Source organism: Cyprinodon tularosa, unplaced genomic scaffold, assembly GCF_016077235.1.
Source record: "Cyprinodon tularosa strain WSP-4 unplaced genomic scaffold, ASM1607723v1 ctg621, whole genome shotgun sequence".
In the NCBI taxonomy this organism is placed as follows: Eukaryota; Metazoa; Chordata; class Actinopteri; order Cyprinodontiformes; family Cyprinodontidae; genus Cyprinodon; species Cyprinodon tularosa.
The window spans coordinates 576950-604331 of NW_024039365.1; the positions used below are offsets into that span (position 1 = coordinate 576950).

At 36.5% G+C, this 27382-nt stretch overlaps 1 protein-coding gene across 1 annotated transcript in view; it reads right to left on the reverse strand.

Moving 5' to 3' along the window:
* Positions 1-27382, reverse strand: part of atg7 (ATG7 autophagy related 7 homolog (S. cerevisiae)) — a 107489-nt gene that overhangs the window by 48723 nt on the left and 31384 nt on the right. The window contains exons 14-17 of the mRNA XM_038307837.1: positions 21093-21287; positions 18574-18819; positions 15884-15999; positions 7827-7902 (exon numbers count right to left, since the gene is read on the reverse strand). Of these exons, the coding sequence (XP_038163765.1) occupies positions 7827-7902; positions 15884-15999; positions 18574-18819; positions 21093-21287 (633 nt within the window). The remainder of the gene's footprint in view (positions 1-7826; positions 7903-15883; positions 16000-18573; positions 18820-21092; positions 21288-27382) is intronic.

The following is a 27382-nucleotide window of genomic DNA, read 5'->3' on the forward strand; positions in this document are numbered from 1 at the left end:
TAGGTTCAATAACAAAAAAACAAAACAAAAAAAAAAGTTAAAGTTTTAGTACTTCTATGTGTTTGTTAATATAAACCTGCAGTATTCAATGTAGAAAATTAGACCCAAAATCAGAAGCCTACGAGCGGAAGATTTCTTTTCAGAATCTATGGTTAGGCAATAACACAACAAAAAAATAATGTGTATTAAGTTTAATCTTCTGATAAGATTTTCATTAATTATTTAATTACAGACTTCAATTGAATAAAACAGATAAAACCTGAGATGTTATTTTCATTTGTTACAAATGTTAGATGGGCTTCTAATGTGGTTTATTTGAAGTAATTTAAACCTTTTTTCCGTATGGATTTCTCATTTGTAAAGATGACCTTTATCAAACTTAACATGGAAAGAAATATTCCTCAATGCAACTGCTGAGATGGAGAATAAAACATTAATGAACTTTAAGGGAGATTGCACTTACTTAAAAGTTCCCCCTGTACCTAAATAAGCTCTAAAATAACAGTAGAAAAATTATCAAAGCAAGTGTAAAGCAAATATTTGACACTTGAGATATGAAATGGGATTTTGATTTCTTAAATCACCACAAGCTGTCGCTGTGGTACCACTGAAAAAGAGCAAACAGCATCAGCCTCAATATTCCCAGCATGTCAGGTTTAATATATATTATAATACTCAAGAATTACTCAGCGATGTTCTCAGACATATTATTTTTTTGGCACCTCCCCCCCTCTGTCTTCACACACACACACACACACACACACAGAAGCATTTGCAGGCCATTTTCCTACAGGTGATTTGGCAGAAAAATCCTCAGCAGCAAAAGTGTCAAGCAAATGGCACGGATTCATATTCTCAGGATGATGAATAATGACGATGATGCAAATGGAGGTGGTGAGACGCAGCACCCTGTTAGCCAAGAACATAGTTTGGACGGCTTTAAATCATCTAATCTTCCTCTGTTTAGTGAGTCACCACAGATCTGAGCTTTTAATCAGGATTTCAGCCAGTTTTCAGGATCTTTTAAATTAATAAAAGTGTTTTTGGTTTGTTTTGCTAAACTCTGATTATTAAGTTTACATTAATGTAAAATAAAAACTAACAACAAATAAAAACACTTTATGGTTGTAAGATAATTCTTTGTCTGCTATTCATAAACCTAATTAAATTAAACTTACCTTAAATTCTAAGACTTGTTTCATCAGCCGAGACAAAACAAAAGCAATACACTATATTGTATCTGAGTAGACCAAAGCAAATCAGAGAATATGTGTAAAGATTCTGGGAAGCAAAGTCACTCTAAATCTTCTTCCCTTAATGTCTAATTTGTCCAATATGCATGTATAAATCTAAATCAACTCAGACACTCTAGTGCTAGAAGGGAAGAAGTGCTGGCATTAGAGCGAAAACTGAAGAAAAAATTTGATAAGTCATAAAGATTACGTTTGATGAGTGGTTTTTACTTGAAAGTCCTCTCCTGATTCAGACTCACAGATAAAGGCTGATCATTTGAAGGACAAACTGTGTTCAGAGAAACTCTGGAAGACATGTATAGAGTGGCACTGAAAAAGCAGCCATTTCAAATTGAACATTTAAAGTAGGCAATTTGAAATCAAAGCTTTTTCTAATTACACTTTTTAAATTGGAATATTAAAGAGAATTCTAAAATTTATTAATGAATCCATTATTATATATTGGAGTTTGAAAATGTATTTTGAAATCCTATTTCTAAATGAAAAAAATATATAAATCTGATTATAAATACCTTTCCTAATCTTTTGGAAATTGGATTTTCGTTTTGCTTGACCTTCTCCATTTACCTTTTCTGTTCCCAGAGCTCTCTGGAAACACTGCCACACTTCCTTGACAAAATAACCAATAAGGGAGCTAGTTATATCTGAGGAGCAATTGTGATGTGTTATTGGTTGTTTAATAAAGGATTAATAAACACAATTTACAATTCCTCTTTAATATTTCAATTTAAAATGGACAATTAGAAAACACTTTTATAATTGGATTTCAAATTGCATGATGAATTGTTAAATTTGAAATGTCTGGTTTTCCTTTTTTAATGACTCTCTGGGTCCTCCATAGACTGGGGTTCTTGGAAATTCAAGCGATGAACAAACCCAAGGCTATTACAGAGTAGCTGAGTGGTGAACTGCAAAGAAAAAAAAATAAAATAAAAGCTTAGAGGACCTTACTTACAGTCCTTGGATGTTAGCTGTGTATGATGAGGTCTATTATTGTTTAGTTAAACAAGGTTGTGTGGAGAAAGGCTTTACTTTCATAAAAGAGCATAACAGCTTGACTGAGGCTAATAAAACCCCCAAGGAAAAAAAAAACACATAGGAGAAAAACAAACTAAATGACATAACCTCAAAGACATACTACCATCTACAAGGCTTAGTGATGGAAGTGTGACAATTTGGGCTTGCTCCTAAGTAAAGCTGCATGAATTAAATATAAACTAAAAGTCTGGCAACATTTTAAAAGGTGTACACAAAATACAATCAATGCTTAATGCAGTATTTGATCAACTAATTATATAATATTTGTCATGCCATCAGGCTGTGTATGTCACTAATATACACACTCCACATTTCTCAGTGACTGATATCCTACAGCTATATTATTGTGATTTAATTATTAAAAGTATACAATACATTGAGTTAAATGCTGGTTCATTGCAAATACTTAATACTACAATATTCAGCATAAATATGAGAGTCAGATGTTTTCCTAATATTATGCAGTCCAAAGTAACAGATTGTGGCACTTCAAGACATTGAGTCGATCATTAGGTCCCCTGTATTCATGGGTAAGTTCAAATGTGACATCATCTCTCTGACAGACAATATCTGGTAGCAATCTGATCACAATGTAGGGAAATTCTACACAGTATCCTTTCAAAATTTATAAGAGTGGGTCAAAAAATTAATAAATCACATGATGCAACAAAGCAAATAAAACCAAGCTGATCATGTTAAAATACTTTACAAGGACAAAACAGCACTATGCAAAAACAAATGACTGCAAATTTTAGTGACTCATTTGACTCTATAACATCTGTAGCAATGTTATAGAAGCAATTTCCTCACCTAGAATTCCTACAATCTAATTTTAGATGCAAACTTAAATAACAATTTGAATGGAGCATGGTATGTTTTACATTTTACTGATTTTAAGATGTAGTCATGATTGAAAAGAGGTTGTGGAGTTGTGCCTTGCACCAAGACCACGACACGGGAACAGTTCGACCAGCAGAATCCACACATTCAACTCAGTTTAAGTTTTTCAAAAATTGAGATTTAACATATGCATCATGTGACTTATAGTAAAGCCTGGAAGAAATATTTTAGAACTGAAAGGAAATGGACTGTGTGCTGGAAATAGCACTTCATAAAGTCTAATTTGGCTGTTATAAACACATGTAAGTTATTTATAAAGCTGCATGATCCACTCCTATATTAGATATTAAGGGTGCGCAAAATAATCGTCATGACGATGCATCGTGATTCTAATTTTTGTGATCTACTGCATCGATTCTTGACATTGATTCTTAATTTTAAAAAATGAACAAATTAAATACATGAATGGTTGGCGCACATGAGCCTAACCAAGTGGAATACAACTTCAGTCCAGCAGATGTCGCTGTGGATGTGTTAACGCCTGCTGCTTTGTGTCACAAGCATGTACGGTCGCGAGATACTGCGACGAGTCATATGAAATAAAACATGGAAGACACTATGAAAATTTGCCCCACACCTCCATCACATTTCAAGACAGATGCTTGGATGCATTTTGGCTTTAAAAACAAAGAAGGTAAAAATGAAATTGATATGACGCACGTAATTTGCAAAAGGGGAAATGTTTTCGTTTTATTGGTTTAAAGGACCACTGAGGCCATGTAAACGGCACTGATTATCCTTTTTTTGTTATTTTAAGTTTGATGAATCCTAAGATCTTTTTGTCAGTGTGTCCACACCAGTAATAGTAATATTTCTGTCCAGTATTTGTTTTCATGGCAACACCTCCAAAAGTAATTTCAGTAAATACAGCTATGTATGAATTCAGTTGCTTTCAGTTAGGTATCAATTGAAGACACTATCCAGATCACACCCAGCCAGTCAGCCACTGGTAAGGGCTGTATCTTTTTCTTACAGTGTTCAGTGAAAATATCGCAATGCATCGCAATATTTCAAGTATCCTGATGCATCGTGATAGAATCGAATCGTGGCATGTGAATCGTGATTGGAATCGAAACTGGACTTCTTTGTCAATACCCACCCCTATTAGATATATTGAAAGGGTCTAAAGACTTTAAATAAAAAAACCAAAACAAATACGCTTATATCAGCAGCCTTAGGATGAAGGTCATTAAAAAATTGCCCTAAATGCTCAGTAAATGGGTTTCCAAGTCTAGCTCAAACAGATGTCTCTTAATTACAGCAGCTTTGAGTCATGAGCAGTTTGCTCATTAATGGTCCAGTTTGAGCTTTCTATTAATAACACTACAATTAACCACTGAAATGACCTGACATAAAGCTATATCCATTTTGAGGAACAAGAGACATTTCAATTTTGTATATGGGTGTAAATAACATTTATTAACAAGTTCTGCTTTGAAAATACTGCTTTAAATTGTAGTTATTTCAACTACAGCAGGGGTCTTTAACATTTTCCAGCCCAAGAACCCCCAAACTGATGGAGAGATGGAACGGGGACCCCCTTATCTTATATATTGTATGAAATTGCTTTATATCAAACTGATCCTATAGTCACTCTATTACAAATGGTGTAATGTAACTAAAGTGATTTCACTCTGGGATTATTAATGCATTTCTAATTCTGATTCTTATTCCTCATTGATGGTACAGGTGTTGTGAATGAAACGGTGCCCAGCTTGAAAGAGCTCCTGTGTGTCGCTGAATGTGTGCATTGATGACTGAAAGACATCTTCTCCATTTATCTGTTTACTACAGTGTGTTGAATTCATATTAATGTGGATTTAAAGACATTTCAATTAGTCGAAAAAATTGCAGGGGGGAATATAAAAGAAAAGTAATCAACCAAAACGCGACCCCCATGCAGTACCTCTGTGGACCCCCTGTTGAAGACCTCTTCACTACAGGAATATGAGGTTTTAACTGAACAGAGTAAATCCATTTTCCCGTAGTTTTACTTTTCAGTTCATTCAGGACCAATTAAAGCTTTTTAATTTGAAAACATAATGAAGGACAAGTACGGCTTGATTATTTTTGAAGTGGTTGCACTTCATTCACACCAGTCAAAGAGAGAGAAGTATTTTTATTTGTGTGGAGATAAGCAAATTCTAACCACAAACATTTCCTGTGCATATTGTCAAGTAAATCTCACAACAAAGAGTTGAAAACAGAAATAAACAAGCAATATTTTATAATCACAACACAATTTCCAGAACCTTTTACTTTGTAGGAAAAACAATTTGTAGTCTAGGAGTTATTTTCATGCAAGCATTTATACTTAAAGAGAATACATTTTGCTGGTTATTAACGTCACAAGCTAGTAAGGGATAAATACAATGATCTATGTGTATATTAAAGACTAGAAAACAAAGAAATAGGAAAATGTTACCTAGCCATTTATTTGAATTTATTATCAAATACTAAGTATAGGCCAATAACTATCATGGACAACCCAAATAAGGTTTCTGATTTGAAAGGACATTTAGGTCTTAGTTTGAACCAGAGAGGTTTACTATGATCGATAATAGTATAGTAGAATGCCTTCACTTATGGAGATTCAGTAATTTACACTCGATCTTTATGTGCAGCAGAATATCAATGCTTTTATCAACATTATTTTACACATAATGAGAAGGAGAGAGATGGCACAAAAGAAAAAAATGCATTCTGTCATTCAAATTTTTCGGTTGAACACCTCACTCCAAAAAGGATGTGTACTCTGACAATTCCAACTGGGACTGCAAAAGACTTGAAACTTAGACCACAATAGAAACGATAGTTCTTTTTCCACGCTCTTTATGAATAAATTGAGCACAGACTTATGTATAACAATACTTGCAATGAGTTATGAATTGATCCTCTGGGACAGCAGTAATCCATGGCTTTAGCTCTCTGGATAATTTTTTTTTGTCTTTTCTGCTTCAGCATGATGCTGCCTCTAAGCATCAAGTGAAAAGCTTAAAAGAAAGGCTTAATCTCACTGCATCTTAGATACTCTAAATAGCATTTGGGGAAAAGTTTGACTTGATTAAATCAACACTTAAATTTTTTATCCAGTTATTAGTTTCATTTAAAATATATTAAAATAAATAATAGCATATATTATATAATAATAGCAAATAACAGCACTTGACGTGCAGCGATGCTTTGTGTGGGGTGCCCTCCTTCAAACCTGGCCTGTGTAAAGAGGGTCCATCCATTGCAAAGTCGGTCATGTGACCTAGAACATCGCTTTATGGTAGTGTGAGCTCCCCTTAAACACTGGAGCTAAGAAGTTGTTCTAATGGACTCGGAACTGATCCCTCAGAGACACATAAATCCTTCAATTTGCTAAAGAACATTTCTAGAATTAATAGAACAATGTTTCAGCAGGACTTTGAAAAACTACTTTATGTGTTCATCTTTAGAAGAACTGATTATTGCAACGTTGTCCTCTCAGTTCTGCCTAAAAGGTCAATCAGATAGCTGCAGCAGATCAAGAATGCTGCTGCTTTCATCCTCAGCAAAACAAAGAAATTGGAGCACATCTCTCCAGTACTAAAATCATTATATTGGTTTGCTTTCTCTCAAAGAATAGACTTTTAAATAAGTCTGTTTATAAATCACTGAATGGCTTAAGGCAAGAAAAAACAGAATCTGATTTTGCATCAGACCTGACAGAAAATCTTGTCGGACGAGGTCATGGTATTTTTTACGGCCCTAGTGGTTCATTTTTTTTGGACAGTAGGCTGACAGGGAAGGTCGCATGAGAGAGGGCGAGAGACATGCGGCAAAGGACCCCAGGTCGGATTCAAACCAAGTTCGGCCACGACTGACACATGTAAAATTAACTAATGAGTTACTGGAGCTTTTAGCAGAAGCAGAGCATTTCTATCAGCATGATATACCCCAAATTTTTGATCACAGCAGATAAAATCTGATATTAGTTTTTTTAGCAAATATCGGACAGATATCCAACTAATAACGGAATTGGGACTCTATCACTTATGCTCCATAAATCTGGAATACACTCCCAGGAAGCTGTAAAAGTGTTGAAACCCTCAGCTGCTTTATATTAAGAATAAAAACGCATCTGTTTAAAGTGGCCATTTACAGAGCAATCTAAACCTTTTAAGTTGTTTATGAAAACATAAGGTTACCAAACATTAACATTGTTGAAACCTCCGTCCTAGAACATGGACTTCAAAGCTACTGAAAATATGTTGACTGTGCTTTAATACTAAATCTAAGAGAGAGCAAATCTAAATAAGCCTTACTGCTTCTGCCAAGGAAAGTAGTCAAACATCCAGCCAGCAAATATCCAGCAAGACTCTTGACAACTAAACACAGAATCCAAACTACACTGAACTGAATAATACAGTGGGCGTATATTTACATTTCAGCTGTGTAAACCATTGGCACAGTGAGAATTTGTACAGATCTACAATAAATTGAAACTTGTGCAACCAGAGTGAGCCAAAAATGGTTATTTAATCCTATTATTTCCGTTTTACATACTGCATAAGTATGATTGTTATGCATTTATTCATGCTGCTCAAAGCAGAGTCGTTTCACTGGTAATGAAATGGATGATTATAAGAGGGTCTGTGCAGTTCTGACCTGATGAGGTACAAGACCGAGAGAGGTTGGAGGTTCGTTCATTCTGTCGTCACTGCTGCTGGCCACAGCATAGCCCCTGAAAATGGAAATCAACATTAGAAAATCTATTTGGAGTCAAAAATCCAAACCTTTACTCAAACAGAACTGAAACATAATATTCTCTGAATGAAAGAAAATTTAAACCTTCTATGTGAGAAAATGATAAAGACAGATGAATGCTGAAGGGGATATTGCGATTACAAATCACAAAATGCCTAAACTATGAGTTTAATTCCTTGAAATCTCAAATGTTTGGGTTCTCTTGATAGATTTTTAATACATTACGAAAATAAAATAAATGGAAAAAGCATCAAACCTGTTGTGAGAAAGATTATCATTTGCTAATCTCATAGCTCACAGTTTCAGACACAGGTTTATGTCAAAAACCTGCTAAATAAATTTTTTTCTTTTTAAACCTGTAAGTAGCCCAACAGCTTTGCTTTTACAAGTAGACCCTTATGACTGTTGCCATAAGGTTATGCTTGGTACTTGTAGACGAAACTTTATTGAAAACGATTCAGAGAGAGAGAGAGAGAGAGAGAGAGAGAGAGAGAGAGAGAGAGAGAGAGAGAGAGAGAGAGAGAGAGAGAGAGAGAGAGAGAGAAAGAAAGAAAGAAAGAAAGAAAGAAAGAAAGAAAGAAAGAAAGAGAGAGAGAGAGAGAGAGAGAGAGAGAGAGAGAGAGAGAGAGAGAGAGAGCGAGAGAGAGAGAGAGAGAGAGAGAGAGAAAGAAAGAAAGAAAGAAAGAAAGAAAGAAAGAAAGAAAGAAAGAAAGAAAGAAAGAAAGAAAGAAAGAAAGAAAGAAAGAAAGAAAGAAAGAAAGAAAGAGAGAGAGAGAGAGAGAGAGAGAGAGAGAGAGAGAGAGAGAGAGAGAGAGAGAGAGAGAGAGAGAGAGAGGAAGGAAATGGATGGACGGATGGATGGACGGTAGGGGTGTAAATCACACGCATCATGACCCAACAATTCGATTATTTTCGATACTCAAGAATACACCACACAACCAAATTTGGTCTGAAATGCCGCTCAGCAAGGAAGAAGGCATTGCTCAAAAGGGAGCATGGAAAGCTTGATGTGTATCGCTATAATAATCAAAGTTACAAATTTGGAAAGTTTCATACTCACAAACAACATCCAAACTAGAAAAAGCTGTTTCGCAGAAACAGCAAAGTGGGAATGCTTTTTTTGCTGAACGAAATAATAAAAATTAGCAAAAGAAACTGCAAGAAGGAAAAGAAGCACAAATTAGCTGAGGAACATATGAACATGTGATAGGAAGTCTTCAGAAACTTCAAACTGCAGAAAACATTTGAATCATCTGAAGATTTTGTAGGGTAGAATCATTTGGCAGCAAAATGGCAGAAACAGACTCATCTTAAAAGCTGCAGAGCCAAACCATACATGATATCAAAAAATGTCTTAAATGTGGGCACTAGAAGGGTCTAAATGTAATGTCTCCCAAGTTTCTAGAAAAAGTTCAAAAGAAATTTTTAAGGGGGGGCATCTACTTTCCAGAAACATGTCAGATGAATTAGCAGCAAACAGAAAAGCTTAATTCCTGTCCAGAAAGAGAGCAGAATGAAGCCAAAGTTCACAACATAGGCTGAAAAGTATGAAGTTAGCTGAATTAGAAAATAAATTACAAAGAAAAACTTGAATCTTATCTGGTTGAAGAAAAAAGTAGTAGCTTAAGGATGGGAAGTAAAATGTTGAGGAAGATGGTGTTGAATAAGTATCAAAATTTTGAAATCATATGTGGAAATGTCAAGACTTGGCAAAAAAATTTGAAATGATTTAAAATGTGTCGGTTGATCAGCATGAGAAAACAGTGTCATCCTTAGAGGATTGAAAATCTAAAAACCTATGTGCAAGACTGACCATAAGAAGCAGAGTAAGGATAGAGAGAGAAGCTTATAGAAAGAGAGCCAATACCACTTAAGGAGCTGAATTTATCAAAAAAAACGTAGGCTGCATGTTACGAGGTTAGCTGATGCTTTATTACAGTGTAAATCTTAGAACCTGATTAAGAAATATGCACTGAGGTGTGTGGTCAACAGGCCTTGGTAGTGTATTTTGAAGAAATTGGTTGAGTTTGGGTCATAGCTACGAGCCATACGGCACAATGAATGAGTGTGTGTAAGGAAGAGCCTTTTATTTTGTAGAGTTCCTTTAGTCTTATTTCGAAAGTCCATCATGTATGTGTGTCAAGGGAAGGGTCATGCCCAGCAGTGATATAGCATCCATTTCTAAATATGAAATCACTGGTTTTCCATGTTATTGGGTGAATAGATGCTGCATTAGAGCGTAAATGGGAGACTTTTATTGTGAAATTCGCTCTAGGGTATGTTTTGAAAAGGTTCCTAGAGTCTAATAGAAACAAGCTGGTAGAGTTTGGGTCATAATGCTGAGCCATTTGCATCAATTACTGCACGAGTATAACATAGAGGCTTTTATTTTGTAGGGTCACTGGAGTCTTATTTTGAAAGTCTAGCAGGGTTGTGTGTTGAGAAAAGGGTCAGACCCAGCAATGATACTTGATGACTTTCTAATCGTTAAATCACTCTTTTCCACTGTTATTAGGGCAGTAGATAAAGTGGCAATGGGAGGCTTTTATTTTGAAATTTTCTGTGGGGTGGGTTTTGAAAACCCCCTAGAGTCTCATTTTTAAAAAAGTGGTTGAGTTTGGGTCATAATGTTGAGCCATATGCTGGGAAAAAAATATGAGTTTAATGTAGGGGCTTTTATTTTGAAGGGTCCCCGGAGTCTTATTTTGAAAGTCTATCAGGGTTGCGTGTGAAGGGAAGGGTCATGGCCAGTAGTCATATTGTATCCACTTCCTAATGTTAAATCAGTGTTGTCTCCCTCCATTAGATTCAAATGTGCTGTTTAAAGTGGTGGAGGTAAAATCTCTTTGAAGCACGGTTACCTTGACAATGCTTAATGAGCCTGTCAGTGAAAGAGAGAAACGCGCTTCACTTTCGTTCCTTTGTTCTCAGGCTTTTTTGAATGGGATTATCAGCTCCGAACAAACGAGTGCTGAAGACAAACCGTAAATATTATCCAAAAAATTATTTCAGTCTAAGCGAGAGCTATCCTTTGTCTCCGATTGGGGTAACTTTCATGGCTGTAGCTCATTCACAGCCTTAATGGGAAGGAGGAATTTAAAGGTTTTAGAAATCCTGCTGGTCTCATTGATTAACATGCAGCTCAATGGTAGAGCAGAACTCTCAAAAGCAAAACTTTCCCTCCGAACAAACGAGCGGTGAGCCAAAACCGTATTAGGTATTCAAAAAATTCTTTTACCGTGAGCGTCAGCCATTTTTGGACTACAACTGTTGTAACTTTTATATTTCTACAATATTTCGTCTAGGCGTGGTGACGATGTAAAAAAGTGTATAATTGTCAAAATCTTGATTTTGGGGTTCGGACAGATTTGTTACCCCCGAACAAACCTTTTTCTTAGCTAAACGATAAAATATATCGACACACTTCCTTCAATGTGAGTGCTAGGAAGGTCTGAGGAACAACTTCCACAAGGCTCATGTTGCTACGTCGAACGGTTCCCGAATGGGAGCGATACGAAAAAGTCTGTTTTTTTGAATTTTCAGTTCGGATTTTCAGAGAGCTCTCATTGGATTTCTATTGGGGAAGTGTGGACTTCTTCACGGTCTGGGCCAAACTGTCGGAAAACCGTAAATGCCACACAAATGAGGGTTACATTTCCTGAATCCTGACAAAAATTCCTACGTTTTGATGTATAATTTATTTCAATTGAGTGAAAAATGAGGGAGTGAGAAGAATTTGTTCGGAAAAACCAGAACAGCTCAAAAGCTAGAGCACGCACTCTGGCAGTTGAAGAATTCCGTCCATAGACTTCCATTATAAATCTGAAAATCGTTAAAATTTCTTTTAAAGTTTGAAGCTTCACTGAAGTAAAACTGTAAAAGTTAGCAAAAAGCTGAGTTAAACAGTAATAGCAGATAGATACGGAAACATTTTAAAAGTTGAATGGTGTTTCTAGCTGAAAGTATGCTGAAGTAGTTAAAGGTGAAAGTAGTTGAAGTTTTAGCTGAATTTTGCTGAAATCTGAGAATTCTACATGCATTTCAATGGGGCCAAAAATCGCACAAAAAGCTGAATATCGCGAAAACTACAAGAAATATCTTTACCAAAAGATATAGCATCATTCTCCTGAAGAAGCTGAACGTTTTGATACCAAATTTGTTGAAGTGGGCTGAAAACTGTTGAAGTAGTTTAACGACCAAAAACGTACGGAATAATAATAATAATAATAATAATAAAGAAAAACAGAAAAACAATAAGTGGGAATGCTTAAGCATTCCCACTTGATTATAGAGTACAGTGGTGGCAGTAGGCCTGGGCTATAAACTGGATTTTTACCATTACTGTCATTCACCACGATAACTGGCGGTAAAAGAAATAAACATCATTTTGCTGTTTAGCCTGTGTGTGCTGGTGGCTGCTATTTCCTTCCCTGGCAGTATGTGTCTAATCATGTGACTCCAACGATCTAATCAGAAGTGTAAACAAAGAGAATGACGGATGAGTCCAGTGAAGAAACGTCTAACACATGTAAATTAAATTACTTAAGTTAATCTTGTGGTGCCATGTGAGAGCAGAGATGGAGCAAAACGAGCAGAGAAGAAGTCAAGAGCGAGTTGTCAGAGTTGAGCGTGCGGCAGACCAGTTTCGAGTGAGGGTGTGTGAGTTTAAAGAGTGCACATTGTTCTCACTGCTCACTTGTTCGGTGGCACCAAAATTACACCATAGATGCTGAGCAAAAGAACACAAAATGCAAGGTTTGTCTGAAAACTGTCGGGGCTACTCAAAGTAACACATCCAACCTCCACCACCTACAGCACAACCACTCTGTTGAGTTCAAAGATGTGAAAAGGGCTCCATTATCCTTTGCGCAAAAATGATTGCAAGAGAGGTACCATTTTTCTCCTGTTCAATGAGACATTGTTGAAAGTTTAAACCTGAATGGGCACAAGGCTTTTATATTCAATTAAAGGTAATATGTATTTACTCAAGAAATAAATTATAAATAGATCAGTTACATTTCCTCCACATGCCTTTATTTCTGATAAGAGGAGCCGCAGTATTTATCATGCGTTTATCGTTATCGAGGTAAAACTGCCCAATTTATCGTGATATTGATTTGATGACATATCACCCAGCCCTAGGTGGCATTTTTGTTTTTTTGTTATTTATTTATTCATTTGCTATCAGAGAGTTGTTGCACCTAACAAGGTAAGGGAAAAATATTATGTGAACTATATAGGGCAAGACAGCTTTATAACAAATTTGCGAAAAATGCTAAGATGTACTGTATGTAAACTTTAAAAAAAAAATGAGAAAACAACCTTTAAAAACAAGGATGTAATGTGTCTTTTTCATAACATGTAAGCATCTGTTTTTAACTGTATAGGTGGCCGTTTTTCAGACCAATATGCCTTTCCGTAGTAGCTTTTTGCAGTCTGAGATGTTTGCCAAATACAAAGAAAAGCTAAACTCAAAACTGGCATGAGCACAAAAAGACATGAGCTTATTGTAGTACATTGAATTTCATGAACACAGATTGAAAGAACACTAAAGCTTTTGTATGAGCTCCATGGCTACAAGTACCCTAGCCCGTTAGAAAAGATTTTGCTCTTTGCAAACAACAATTATGAAAATTTTACATTTCACACTGAGCTGACAGTGGTTTTACAGAGTCAGAAATGTCTGTCAAACTGCTTGAATACCTACATGCCAATTATGTGAGACCCGGAGTTGTGAGAAAGAAATACTCCATTTTACAATCATTATTTGGAATTATGGGGGACAAATTCATAATACAAAATGGGTTAAAAGGAACCAATAAGGCAAGGCAAGAATTAGCATTGAGAGTCAACCTAAAAGTGGGAGACATCAACATATAGACAGAAGTTTGAAACCCTTGCATGTACAAACAGTACAAAAAAGCATATTCCTATCTTTGCTCTGAAAGCTTTTCATGCCAGAAAGAAAGAACAGCTGGGTAACAGCTTATTGCATCTCAAAACACTCGGAGAGAAAATAGCTGTCCCATCATGCCCAGCAAGTGGCCTCTTTAGTACAAACACACACTTAAAGCTCTATTTTTACAGAGGCACATCGGTGCACATCACTACACATTCAATAGGCAGAAAAATATCTCCTTCAACATTTTGGAAAAAAAAAGATTAAATAGGTGCAGGAAATATCAAGCAATCCCAGATTACAAAGAGAACTTAAGAGTTCACTAAACCTTGGTTTCAAAAGACAAGCAAAAAATACAGGACAGCTGAGAAAAAAAAAAGTCTGATAATAACTGTGGCAGAGTAAAACTTCAGCTATACAGCTCCTCCATCAATAAGGCATCACCTCTTTTACTTTTATCTAGCATTTATCAAAGTTCACTTAATCTCAACAGCTACTGGTGTAAAGGGCTGCTTGCTATGACAGCCAGGAGTCTAATGTTTACAAGTCCTTGGAAAGAGCTTCGTTTAATTCAGATTCAGATGTGACGTATAAAAGGAAAAAAACGGAAGCCTTCTTTTTCTATTTTCTATCATAATGTGCAAAGAACTATGAAGAAAACACGCAGCACCGAGGTGGGAGGAAAGGGTTGCAGGCATTCAGTTGAAAAAAATGCCTTCATTCATGAATAAAAACACAAGTAGCCATTTGGGAGCTTCCCAAAGGAGAGCTCAGAGGATGATTGGCTGCTTGATGACAGAATATTTGACATCAGGGACTTGTAGCTCAAAGCAGGTTTAATGCTTATTGGGGAGAGACCTTAGGTTGTGTAGATGCTTTGTTTGTAGTCATGTAAAGGAAAGGTTAGCCTTTACAAAATATGAAAACAAACATTAATACACCAATAATAAAGGTAATTTCATTTTAAGTTATAAAGAGATGAGAAATATGTACAAGAATTGATATCTGCAGAACCTTACAGAAAAGCAAATTAATCTCAAATTAAATAATGATAAGGATAGAAACATATTTTAATACTTTGAAAAGCTAGTCTGGACCACAAAAGTCCTACTTTTAATTTGCACAAATTAAGACTAAATAAGTAGGCTTTGTTTATAAAGCACCTTTTACAGACCAAAGCCACAAAGTGCTTCACAACACAGTTTAAAACCTCAGAGAATACCCACTATAAAAGGCCAAGACAATAGGAAATCATTGCAGCCTAAACGGTAGTTAATTTAAATCCTGTACAAATAAATGGGTCTTAAGTAAGCTCTTGAAGGGGACAACAGAGTCAACAGAGAACAATGCAAGCGGAAGATCATTCCAAAGCGTGGGAGCAACAGCCTGAAAGGAATAAAAACCAGTTCGTGGAACCTTCAACGATTCTGATCCACAGACCTCAGAGCCCGCGCTGGGGTGTAAGGCTGAATCAGATCACCGATGTAAAAAGGAGCCTGACCATGAAAGGCTCTGAAAGACGAAACTAGAACTTTGAATATGATCCTATAAGACACTGGCAGCCAATGAAGTTCTTTTAGAATCAGGAATATTTGAGTCCTCCTGTTTGTACGAGCAAATGAACCTAAAATATGACTGATTGGCTCCGATCAATATTCAGCAGATAATATTCTGAGGAATATACTTTTTTTTACTGTTCATTCAATACTTCAAATCTAAGAACTATCATAGAGACCATACCACCACTACATACAAACAGACCATACTTCCAGCACCTTTTTGAATTGTACCTGTATCTGATGCATTAACAGATAAAAAAAATGGTTAGTCACAATTGTTTAGTTTAATGTAACAATTACAGATATTTTTCTATATCTGTAGGATAGAAATCAGCTTAAAAGGATATTTAGCATCTTCTGTCAACTATCAACCTGTTTTTTTTTACCAGCTAATACTATATGAACTGTTTTGCTAATCTGATATTTCCATTTTAGACATTGCAGGCAAAGAGTGACCAAGTCACTTCAGCTGGAAGCAGGATAACAATTGGAAAACGTACCCTTCACTGTGCTGAAGAATGGACACCATCAGCTCCACAGCCAGGGCTCCAGCAATCATGGCAAGGCCTGGTCTGCTGACAGTGCACTGCTGATCCAAGGTCCGATCCCTCGTGGACTATTCACATAAAAGGATAAAAACACAAACTCATATTTTAAATAAAGCCAGCTATGATAGGTAAAGCGGATTGTATTGCATAAATCAAAATGGCTTTCAGCTCAGAAAAATCTAGTTTACACGATTCTCATGTCTAAAAGGACTAAGGTCAAATTCAGAGTCTCAAGCTGAAGAAACCCATCAATAATCATTGCTATATTTCCATCTAAAGAGGCTTTTATTGATGCAACAGCATCATTAGCTTGTCCCTCTCCTTGACAGCAGGGTCATCTCTCCCAGATTAAACTGGGAGCTCTGAAGCCAATAGATGGAAGAATGAGCCATTAGTGTCTTCAAAAATTGCACTTTATCTAAGAGTAAGGGTGCAAAGCTCTGTTGATCCACAACAGATGGAGAGGAAAATCTATAAGATCCCCAGAGCGTGTTTCATTTCATTAAGACAGCTGATCAGATTCACGGTAATGAGATATTTGTAATAACACCCAGAAGACCACAAAACAAAAGCGACTTGTATCTGCATTACATTATTAAAATTTGTCGCTATTCATTCCCCAAAGTGAAGCTCTTCCACATGTAAATTGTAGTAAAAGCAGGCAGTTGGCTCTAATTTTGATGATAATATTACTATAATCTGTGACTGGGGGCGACAGCTAAATGGTATTTGTAGAACTCGAGGCAGAATAAAACCGGTTTCCAGAAAATGGCTTTGGTCTTTCATGGCTGATGAACAGAGCTCAAACAATGCTCACGTGAAAAGGTAATGAGGGAGGGTTAAAAAAAAGACAAAAGGGTGCAAAACATAGGCTGTCAGGGAACAAAAGCATAATGTGGGTGATGGAAAAAATGGGATTTCTGTAAAGTTTACAAGTTGAGCTAGCACTGCTTTATACAAGAATTGCATAAATGAATATAAGTTTTTTTTTTTGCTTTAAATCTGAACACATTTAAGGATTAAATTGGTGACACCTTTACAGATACTAAAAACAGTAATAGAAGCCAATTTCCCTGGTTCACATGGATATTCAGAATTCATTTTCTCTCTCTTGTAGATTACAAGTGACGCAATAATTTTCCAATTTATTTTGCTGGTTGGGGTCAAATCTGGTGCAAATGCAACTTATTTAATGTTAATGACTAATAATATATATATATATATATATATATATATATATACATACATACAGCGGGTACAATAAGTATTGAAGACTCCAATCCAGAAATAAATGCATGTTTAATTAAGTGAAATAATTATTTTATTTATTTATATACATAAACTAAGAAGAATATTTATTATTCCTCTATTGATCAAATAAAACAAAAAGAAAATTACTCACAAAAGTATTGATTTGCCTTGAACTATTCCACATTTTGTCATGTTACACTTCACCATTTATGATATTTAATTTGGATTTTATAGCAAAAGCAGAAACACAAAGGGGAGCTGAAAGGGTGGGGTGCATTTTCATTCATACCACAGCGTCCAAAATATATAAAAACATCTTCTGCTGCAGTTACACATAGATGCATTCTGGGGCATTGATCTGCCAGGTTTGAACTATAAACATTTTGACAATTGTTATTTACCAACTGCTCAAGCGTTGTCACATTCGATGATGAGCTTTGGATAACATTGATCCTCAAGTCTTTGAGCATGGTTACCTACTGGATTGTTACCTACTGCAGGATTCACATGAAAACCCTTTGATCAGAAGGCTGGTGAAGATTCTTAGTCATTTAGGTCATAGTCATTCCAAAGATTGCAGCAATAGAGTTGATTCCTTCCCGCTATCATCGCAGCCCCCACACAGGGGACCAGAACATCTTGACTGTTTAGCCAGGCCAACAACTCCCCCTGACGACCCTCCTTTCAGAGGCATAGACCAGTGTCAGGTATTGCAGGCTAACAAAGAACCCAAAAGACTCCCCTTTCCTAAGGGGCGGACCCGTGGCTTTGTTTTGGTCCACTCTATAAAGCGTTGCACTCAACGCTAATTCTGATATTTTGAATTGAAAAAGCTTCCTGGATGGGAAGCGAAACATCGTTTTTGTAATGACCTTTGATCAGAACTGTTTTACCGTAGCTCTGGCTGGATATTTCAGTGTCAGTGTCCTGCTGGAAGACAACCCTTTCAACTTGTGGTAATGTCCCTTAAATGGCTTTTTTTTTTTTTGCAATAGTTTTAAAAATATAAATGTTACGGCTTTCTTCCATAAATACTTGGATTGTGGAGTGCTCATTATTAGCTTCCCTGTCAACAGAAAGTGAAGAGTAAACTCTGCAGCTTCTTCAGCGTTATCATCGTCCTCCAGTTACTGATTTCTTTATACATTATTTTACTCTATATGACCAGCTAGTTTAGGACCACAGTCATGTCTTTTTTTGTTAACACTTATGCTATACACTTTTGGTTTTGGCGTAGAATTATTCTTTGTTTTTTCAGCATTTGTGGCTCAAGTTTTATCTGGCTGGACTATGGGTAAAAAATGCTCTGTGGTGTAAAGATTGCAAACCACTGGTTTAGTAAGATTTGTGTTTTATGAATGTGATTGTAGCTGTTAAAAAGGTTTTCTCACATCTCCTGGTGCAACAACATCATTGCAGAAGTAGCAGCCCAACTTGTGCCCTGGTATGTTGGAGAAGAGGGAGGATCCTGGGACACTGGGGGCAGATCCAGCTGGAGTAGAGGATGATGAGGAAGCAGAGGAAGCAGAAGCAGAGGAGTCTGTTCCCGTGGAAACACTCTGGCTGACATGGGGTTTCTTCAGGCCATGCCGCATCACAACGAACGTGTCGAAGCCCAAAGCAGCATTCACCACCAGCTATTAAAAGAAAAATTAAGATTACAGTTTTAATGGCAGCTATTATCTTTTGAATAGCAATTATCAAACAGATGTATGTCAGAATTAGCTAAACCAGATTAAAATATTTTTTTAATCTTTTTTAAAAAGATGGCTATGAAGTTTAGCTCTAATATGAAAAAAATGTCATAAAATGTCCCAAAAATATCTGAAACGCCAAACAACTAACTGATTAGTAGTGATGGGTTAATGAGGCATCTTGAAGTGTTTCGACACATTGCCAAACTGTATTGATACAAAAATTGGATTTTGTTTAATGGGGTAAAAAGACCAGAATTGTGCCATTCAGGCTGACGTGAAAATCTCTGATATGACATATGAATTGCATATTGACAAAAAGATTAGATTTGGGTCACATTTTTCCTACTGTGTGAAGTTAGCCTAGGTTTAAAAGAACAGCTTTGTTTCATTAAATCTTGAAGGGAGGGATACAGCAACATTGAGTTACACTGAAATAATTGAATGAATCCCTCATCAAGAAAGTAAAAGCAGATTAACCTCCAGATTCCAAATCCTCTGTGCTTGTTCCTTTCGTGTTAATTAATGATAAAGGTTCCACATTTTCTGTCTCTACTCTGAACATCACTGTCCATGCACCTGCTCTCCATAATCAACGTCAAATTAAAGACCTATCACACATGCTCTTTTTGGGTTTCAAGGATTTAGAGTGAAGCTTGATGGTGTTACAGAGAATGTAGTAGGTGGACTGTAATGTACATAGGCTTTTATACTGTGTAACTTTCACAACATGCAATTTTGTTTTATTTTTAGTGTGTTTAAAAGCTATAGCTAATCTAAAGCAAAGATTAAATATTTACAGTAAAACCTTTCCTTACATTGTGGTATGCATACACATAAAAAAATGTGATATGTGGATCTCAACATAAGGAAAAAGAAACACTTTCTGTTTTACATCAAAAACGGAGATGTCTTTGTAGCATGTTGATTCTGAGTGCCTCTTATTTTAATACTGCATGTGTACCTGAATAAAACTCTTAATGTTCTACAGTGGCAGAAAAGGAGGGTTCTTGCCAGTGTATTCCCCGTAGCGATCGTTATGCTCAAAACAGTTGCCATTGGCTGAAAATCAAGCCGATACAGTTACTTTTTATGAGCATAATGGCCTTTTAATTGACACCTTGGCTTCCTCCCCGGCGCATTACAGGTCAGATGCTGGTTACATTGACAGTTTTGGAATTATAAAGGAAATATAGTATGCTGAAATCCTAACTTTTAATAAGCATAATGGCCACAGAGTCTGTTATTAAAGACATTTACCTGTTATTTGCAAATATACATGAGGGAAGCACTGTGAAAACGTGGACCACACATCATTCAGACTGTCATCAGCTCACCGAGGCAGGTGAACACGCTGATACACTGACAGCAGAGAGCAATCTTAAAAGAAAAAGGTTGCTCCAGCGTCCCCCCGCTAAGCTTATAAAACAAACCTACCTTATCCCTGGACAAGATACATTGCTCTTGTTTTGTTTGTTTTTTTATTCAAGGATCCACTGAAAATCTAAGCATGAGAGTAAAGAGTGCCATTACAGCTCACAACTGCTAAAAATGTAAAAGATATATTAAATAGAACAGAGGTTGGCTTTGGAATTACATTAAAGAATTTTTTGCCTAAATTGAACAGCAGAATCACATTTGCATGATATTAATCATATCTAGGAGGTTAGTAAAAACACAGTTTTTTAGCATTTAAGATTCTACCTGCTTTATAAGCAGATGCATGGAAAAGTAAGTCTAGCGTGTAATTTAGTGAAGAAAGCATATATTTCAAGATAATCAAAACTGAGCAAATATGTATTGGTGACAGTTGTAAAAGTACAACTAAAAGATAAAGAATAAAATATTATTTGGTTGATTCATTGTAATAAAATTAAGGAGTGAGATGGTTGTAACAATTTTATGTCCGTATGTATGTACGTACAGACAGATGGATGGAGCTGTTCAGTGGCATTATCGGAGCTTTGTGACAGTGGTGGCATAGGGCATCCCATCAAAATACACAGTGTTTTGAATGGGGCTAAAGGGCCTTTCAAAGCATTATGTAAATTTGCTCAGCCCGCCCAGCAGCAGGTGTCCACTTAGATGTGGCATGTCATTATGTCAGTCATTGTTAATATGTAAAATATCAAAAGGGGAACTTTAATTGCTCCTGAACTTCAACCCAAGGCCAATAGTGGAAGGCCATTTCACATCCTGTACTTCTCCTTTCTTACCTTTCTCTTGCTGGCAGCTATGACAGTGGGCAGCCAGCGGCTCTCCCTGGTGTCCATGAGTAAAAACACCACATCATGTTCGGAAATGAGCTTCTCCAGCTGCTCCACATCTTTTTGGGCCTGAGAGAGAGTGGCCTGAGAGAAATTCACGGGGTGTCCAGGCATTGGGATGCTCATATTGTAGCCCTCTGCATTCTATGAGAGGAAATGAAAGCAGAGAAAATCATATTAGACCTTTGGATGGGAAGACTGTGTGTCTAAACAGATGATAAGTACATGACAGCAAAAACTAATTGGAAATGGACTGTTATCAATCATAATCAAATCAAAACTAACGGGCTAGTTAGGTTTGGACTTTAAAGCTTGAGCGGAGGCTTGGAAAGCGTCTTTGAATGTAAATTTATCCTAGAAAATTGTCATTAATATTACATCTATAACAAACTACGTATACTTGCACTAAATGTTTTTGTAAATGCAGTTTAAGTCTATAGTTTTTGTACACCGATTACAGTAATCACCATGCCTGCCGTTTATCAAGCTGCTATACATAAGGCTTACTGAGCTGCTGGTGATATGGAGCATGAGTTTAAACACTGCCTTTGTGCACATTGTTCTCACTGCACACTTAGGTTGGTGGCACAAAACATACACTATAAGGAGCGCAGATATTGAAACGAGTATGGAAAGCCAAGTGGTTAAAAAACACATGACTTCTGACACGTAGACATGACATATGACATGTGTTTTGCATGTTTTTGTGCGTCATAAACATGTCTTCACCTTTTAATCCGTTACACGTTGACAGGTTGGGATTGCTTTAGTTTGGATACCCCTTCTCATTCAAAGAGTTTTCTTTATTTTCAGGACTATGAAAATTGAAGATTCACACTGAAGGCATCAACATTATGAATTAACACATGTGGAATTATATACCTAACAAAAAAGTGTGAAACAACTAAAGATATGTCTTATATTCTAGGTTCTTCAAAGTAGCCACCTTTTGCTTTCGCACACTTTTGGCATTCTCTTGATGAGCTTCAAGAGGTAGTCACCTGAAATGGTTTTCATTTCAGGTTTAATAAGTGGGATTTCTTGCCTTATAAATTGGGATGGGACCATCAGTTTTGATGCGAAGAAGTCAGGTGGATACAAAGCTGATAGTCTCACTGATTAGACTGTTAGAATGTGTACATTATATATAAAAAAAAAAACAGTTTTCTCACCCCTCGTGGGGTGGTATGTGTCATCCTCAAGTTCGGGTCCTCTACCAGAGGCCTGGGAGTTTGAGGGTTCTGCACAGTATCTTAGCTGTTCCTAGGACTGCGCTCTTCTGGACAGAGACCTCTGATGTTTTACCTGGAATCTGCTGTAGCCACTCTCCCAGTTTGGGGGTCACAGCCCCCAGTGCTCCAATTACCACTGGCACCACTGTTGCTCTCACTTTCCACATCTTTTCTAGCTCCTCCTTCAGTCCTTGGTATTTCTCAAGCTTCTCGTGTTCTTTCTTCTTGATGTTGCTGTCGCTTGGGATTGCCACATCTATCACTACTGCCTTCTTCTGCTGTTTGTCGATCAACACGATGTCTGGTTGGTTAGCCCTCACCTGTTTGTCAGTCTGGATCTTGAAGTCCCATAGGATCTTAGCTCAGTCATTCTCAATTACCTTAGGAGGTGTCTTCCATTTTGACCTTGGGACTTCCAGCCCATACTCATGGCAGATGTTCCTGTACACTATGACAGCTACCTGGTTGTGGCGTTCCATGTATGCACTTCCTGCCTGCATTTTACACCCTGCTGTTATGTGCTGTGTTGTTTCAGAGGCATCTTTGCACACACTGCACCGGGGGTCCTGCCTGGTGTGGTAGACCCTGGCCTCTATTGATCTTGTATGTATATATATATATATATATATATATATATATATATATATATATATATATATATATATATATATATATATATATATATATATATATATATATATATATATATATATATATATATATATATATATATATATATATATCTAAATTGTGTCGGGTGTGATCATCCCCATTGACTTTTAATGATTGCTAAATGCCATGACCTTTTGCGACATGTTTTTCTGTCGGATCCGATGCCAAATCGGATTTGGTGTGTTTAGGGCTTTACTTTTTTTATGTTGCATATATCACAGTGGGACAACATACAAAACAAATGAAATGTGAAAATTTTGTGGTTTCAAAACTAAAGCAGGAAAACCACTTATAAAGACATGAAATTTTATTTCAAATTACAATGTTAATGGATTAGACACTGCATCTAATTAGACTTATCTGATAAATTGCAACAGCACTAGTGTTATATCAGAATTAGGTTGACACACTTTGATTTCGAAAAAAAGACAAGATTTGGTTTGGCTTAATATATGTAAATGATACTCAAAGATTACTAAAAAATACCTTCTAATTTTTAAGAAATATAATTAAAACTTCCTCAGGAATATTATAAAATTAAAATTAAGTAAAAAAATCTGTAACTTGCCTCTGCTATTGAGTCATTTCATTTACACATGCACAAAAGCTGTCATGTACAAAAATGCATACTTGATTTTTTTTTTTTTTCCTCATAGCGCTCCTAGCGCCCAGCTGCAGTGCATCTGCGGCAGGGGGTGCATGAGGGCTTTTGCACGGCGGCGAGATATCATGCTAATATCGCTCTGTATGGTAACGCTGCCTTGTCGACCATATCAGAAACCCCCCCTGCTTGGTGTGAGGAATTGGTGCAGAGCCAAGACACAAAGCAAGCAAATGTCTACAGTCACTATATGGTATTGAAGGGGGCAGGAATCCTTCAAAGTCTATGTTGATGACAAAAGTGTGTTTGATAGGAAAGGAAAAAGCCAATCACTGCAGGCCTGAATATTAGAGCCTGTACTGTATGTAATATGACCATGCATAAATTAGAGAAAATCAGTGCATTTCAATTTTGACTTCAGCTGTATGTTGTGAAATCATTTCACTCCTGAAAAAATTGCAATAAAACTGTAATTACCATAACAATAAAGTTGAGAATGCGACTACAGGTGCTGGTCATAAAATTAGAATATCATGAAAAAGTAGATTGATTTCAGTAATTCCATTTAAAAAGTGAAACTTGTATATTATATTCATACATTACATACAAACTCATATATTTCAGATGTTTATTTTGTTTAATTTTGATGATTACAAATGACAACAAATGAAAATCTCAAATTCATCATATCAGAAAATTAGAATATTGTGAAAAGGTTCAAAATTGATGGCCCCTGGTGCCACACTCTAATCAGCTAATTAACTCAAACCACCTGCAAAAGCCTTTAAATGGTCTTTCAGTCTAGTTCTATAGGCTACACAATCATGGGGAAGACTGCTGACTTGACAGTTGTCCAAAAGACGACCATCGACACCTTGCACAAGGAGGGCAAGACACAAAAGGTCACCGCTAAAGAGGCTGGCTGTTCACAGAGCTCAGTGTCCAAGCACATTAATAGAGAGGCGAAGGGAAGGAAAAGATGTGGTCGAAAAAAGTGTACAAGCAAGAGAGATAACCGCACCCTGGAGAGGATTGTGAAACAAAACCCATTCAAAAATGTGGGGGAGATTCACAAAGAGTTGACTGCAGCTGGAGTGAGTGCTTCAAGAACCACCACACACAGACGTATGAAAGACATGGGTTTCTGCTGTCGCATTCCTTGTGTCAAGCCACTCTTGAACCACAGACAGCGTCAGAAGCGTCTAAAGAGAAACAGGACTGGACTGCTGGTGAGTGGTCCAAAGTCATGTTCTCTGATGAAAGTAAATTTTGCATTTCCTTTGGAAATCAAGGTCCCAGAGTCTGGAGGAAAAGAAGAGAGGCACTTCATCCACGTTGCTTGAAGTCCAGTGTAAAGTTTCCACAGTCAGTGATGGTTTGGGGTGCCATGTCATCTGCTGGTGTTGGTCCATTGTGTTTTCTGAGGTCCAGGGTCAACGCAGCCACATACCAGGAAGTTTTAGAGCACTTCATGCTTCCTGCAGCTGACCAACTTTTTGGAGATGCAGATTTCATTTTCCAACAGGACTTGGCACCTGCACACAGTGCCAAAGCTACCAGTACCTGGTTGAAGGACCATGGTATCCCTGTTCTTAATTGGCCAGCAAACTCTCCTGACCTTAACCCCATAGAAAATCTATGGGGTATTGTGAAGAAGAAGATGCAATACACCAGACCCAACAATTCAGAAGAGCTAAAAGCCACTATTAGAGCAACCTGGGCTATCATAACACCTGAGCAGTGCCACAGACTGATCGACTCCATGCCACGCCGCATTGCTGCAGTAATACAGGCCAAAGGAGGCCCAACTAAATACTGAGTGCTGTACATGCTCATACTTTTCATGTTCATACTTTTCAGTTGGCCAACATTTCTATAAATCCTTTGTTTTTATTGGTCTTCAGTAATATTCTAATTTTCTGATATGATGAATTTGAGATTTTCATTTGTTGTCATTTGTAATCATCAAAATTAAACAAAATAAACATCTGAAATATATGAGTTTGTATGTAATGTATGAATATAATATACAAGTTTCACTTTTTAAATGGAATTACTGAAATCAATCTACTTTTTCATGATATTCTAATTTTATGACCAGCACCTGTATATAATTTGACTTCAACAGCTGTACATGGAGGCAAGAACTCTAAGAAAAGGCAACCATAACAAAGGAGAATGTTCTTTAATCAACCATCAATTTTCTTTTTAAAGTGGAAATTTGAGGATTTTATAAAGCTTTAATGGTACCACCTAGTGCTGTACTTTCAGCTAACAATGAACCCTTTATGTGTAATTTTGCCTGATTCTGTTTTTGGTCCGTCTTGTGAATATTTGGCTTTTTTTAAAAGTTTGGATGAAACAAAGGCAAAGTAGATTTGTACAAAAGGTCAAGCAAATTTAGTGAGAATGTGGGGAAAAAAATCTTGACGTGATTTTTTTCCCCCCACAACTATCAGGAAAACCAGACTACTTTTCATTTTTAATATATGGTTTATAAAAAAAAGTCGACATATATTCAATTTATCATATCTATATTTTTAAATTGTAACAGAAAAGCATATTAATAACCACTTCACTGTGAATTTATAATCCACTGAATAATTAGAATATGAAATCCTCCTTCTGAAGCTGAAATCAGTAGCAAGATTTCCAAGATTTCTTTCCCCTCTCTTATTTAATTAATTAATTTATTTATTTGTGTCCTGTTTAGCCAATGTATCTCTGGGAATTTATGTTCCAGGGCTATGTGATGTAAGGTAATGTATCTATTTTTTTTTTTTTTATAAACTTCAAAACCCTTCTTCATGTCCAAATTTCAATAATCTTCAATGATAAACTATACTACAAGACTCCAAGTTGAATAACAATCAGCAAACTAAATAAATTTTCCTTTGTGTACTTTATATTAAAGTAATAAGCACCTGTCAAGATTTCAACTTCGGTGTGATCTTCAGATGATGAGACGTAAATCGTCTTAAGTGAATTCGAAAAACAAACAAATAAATCAGAGGATTATCTTTCGGTTGTTGAGCCGCATCTGATTAAGAGTAAAGATTATTTGAAGATGCTACAAGAAAAAAAAAAAATCTATCAAAAAAAAAGAAAACATATGTGGCTTGGCATGCGCTTTTACATGGTAAACCAAAGACCAACCTGACCTTTAAAAAAGAAATACGAAGGTTAAAAAAATTCTAACTCTTTCATAGAATTACAATGTTGGAACAAATAGTCATCAAATATTTTTTTTCTCTTTTTTCTGCTTTAGAAGATTTAACTACAAATATTGAGGAAAGAAAATCTTGAGCACTGAGTGTAGAGCTCCCTTGTACAAGTCAACAGTGTTGATTACAAACAAAATCCTACAGAGTGAAGCAAAGCTACTACTTGTCTACTCCAAACCTTGGATTACCGTTTGGATATGCCACAGTGAAACAACCGAAAATGTCAAGAGTAATTTAAAGTGAAATGCAGAAAAGGGCAAAGATGAAGTGAGAGGTTTTAATAAGAAGAGCTGCTTTTACTGCATCGGGAGATTGTCCAGTGCTTTCTTAACATATTTCAAGTGTGGGAGCTGTTAACTAAAGTCTTATATTTACATTTAACTTTGACGTAAGTGTTGCTAAGCATTTGGGTGGTGAGTTCACACCGTACGGATAGTAATCACATACCAATTACCACAGTAAATATCATCAGCTTGCAGCCAAGACGAAAGCAGCCTGTGGGAAATTCTT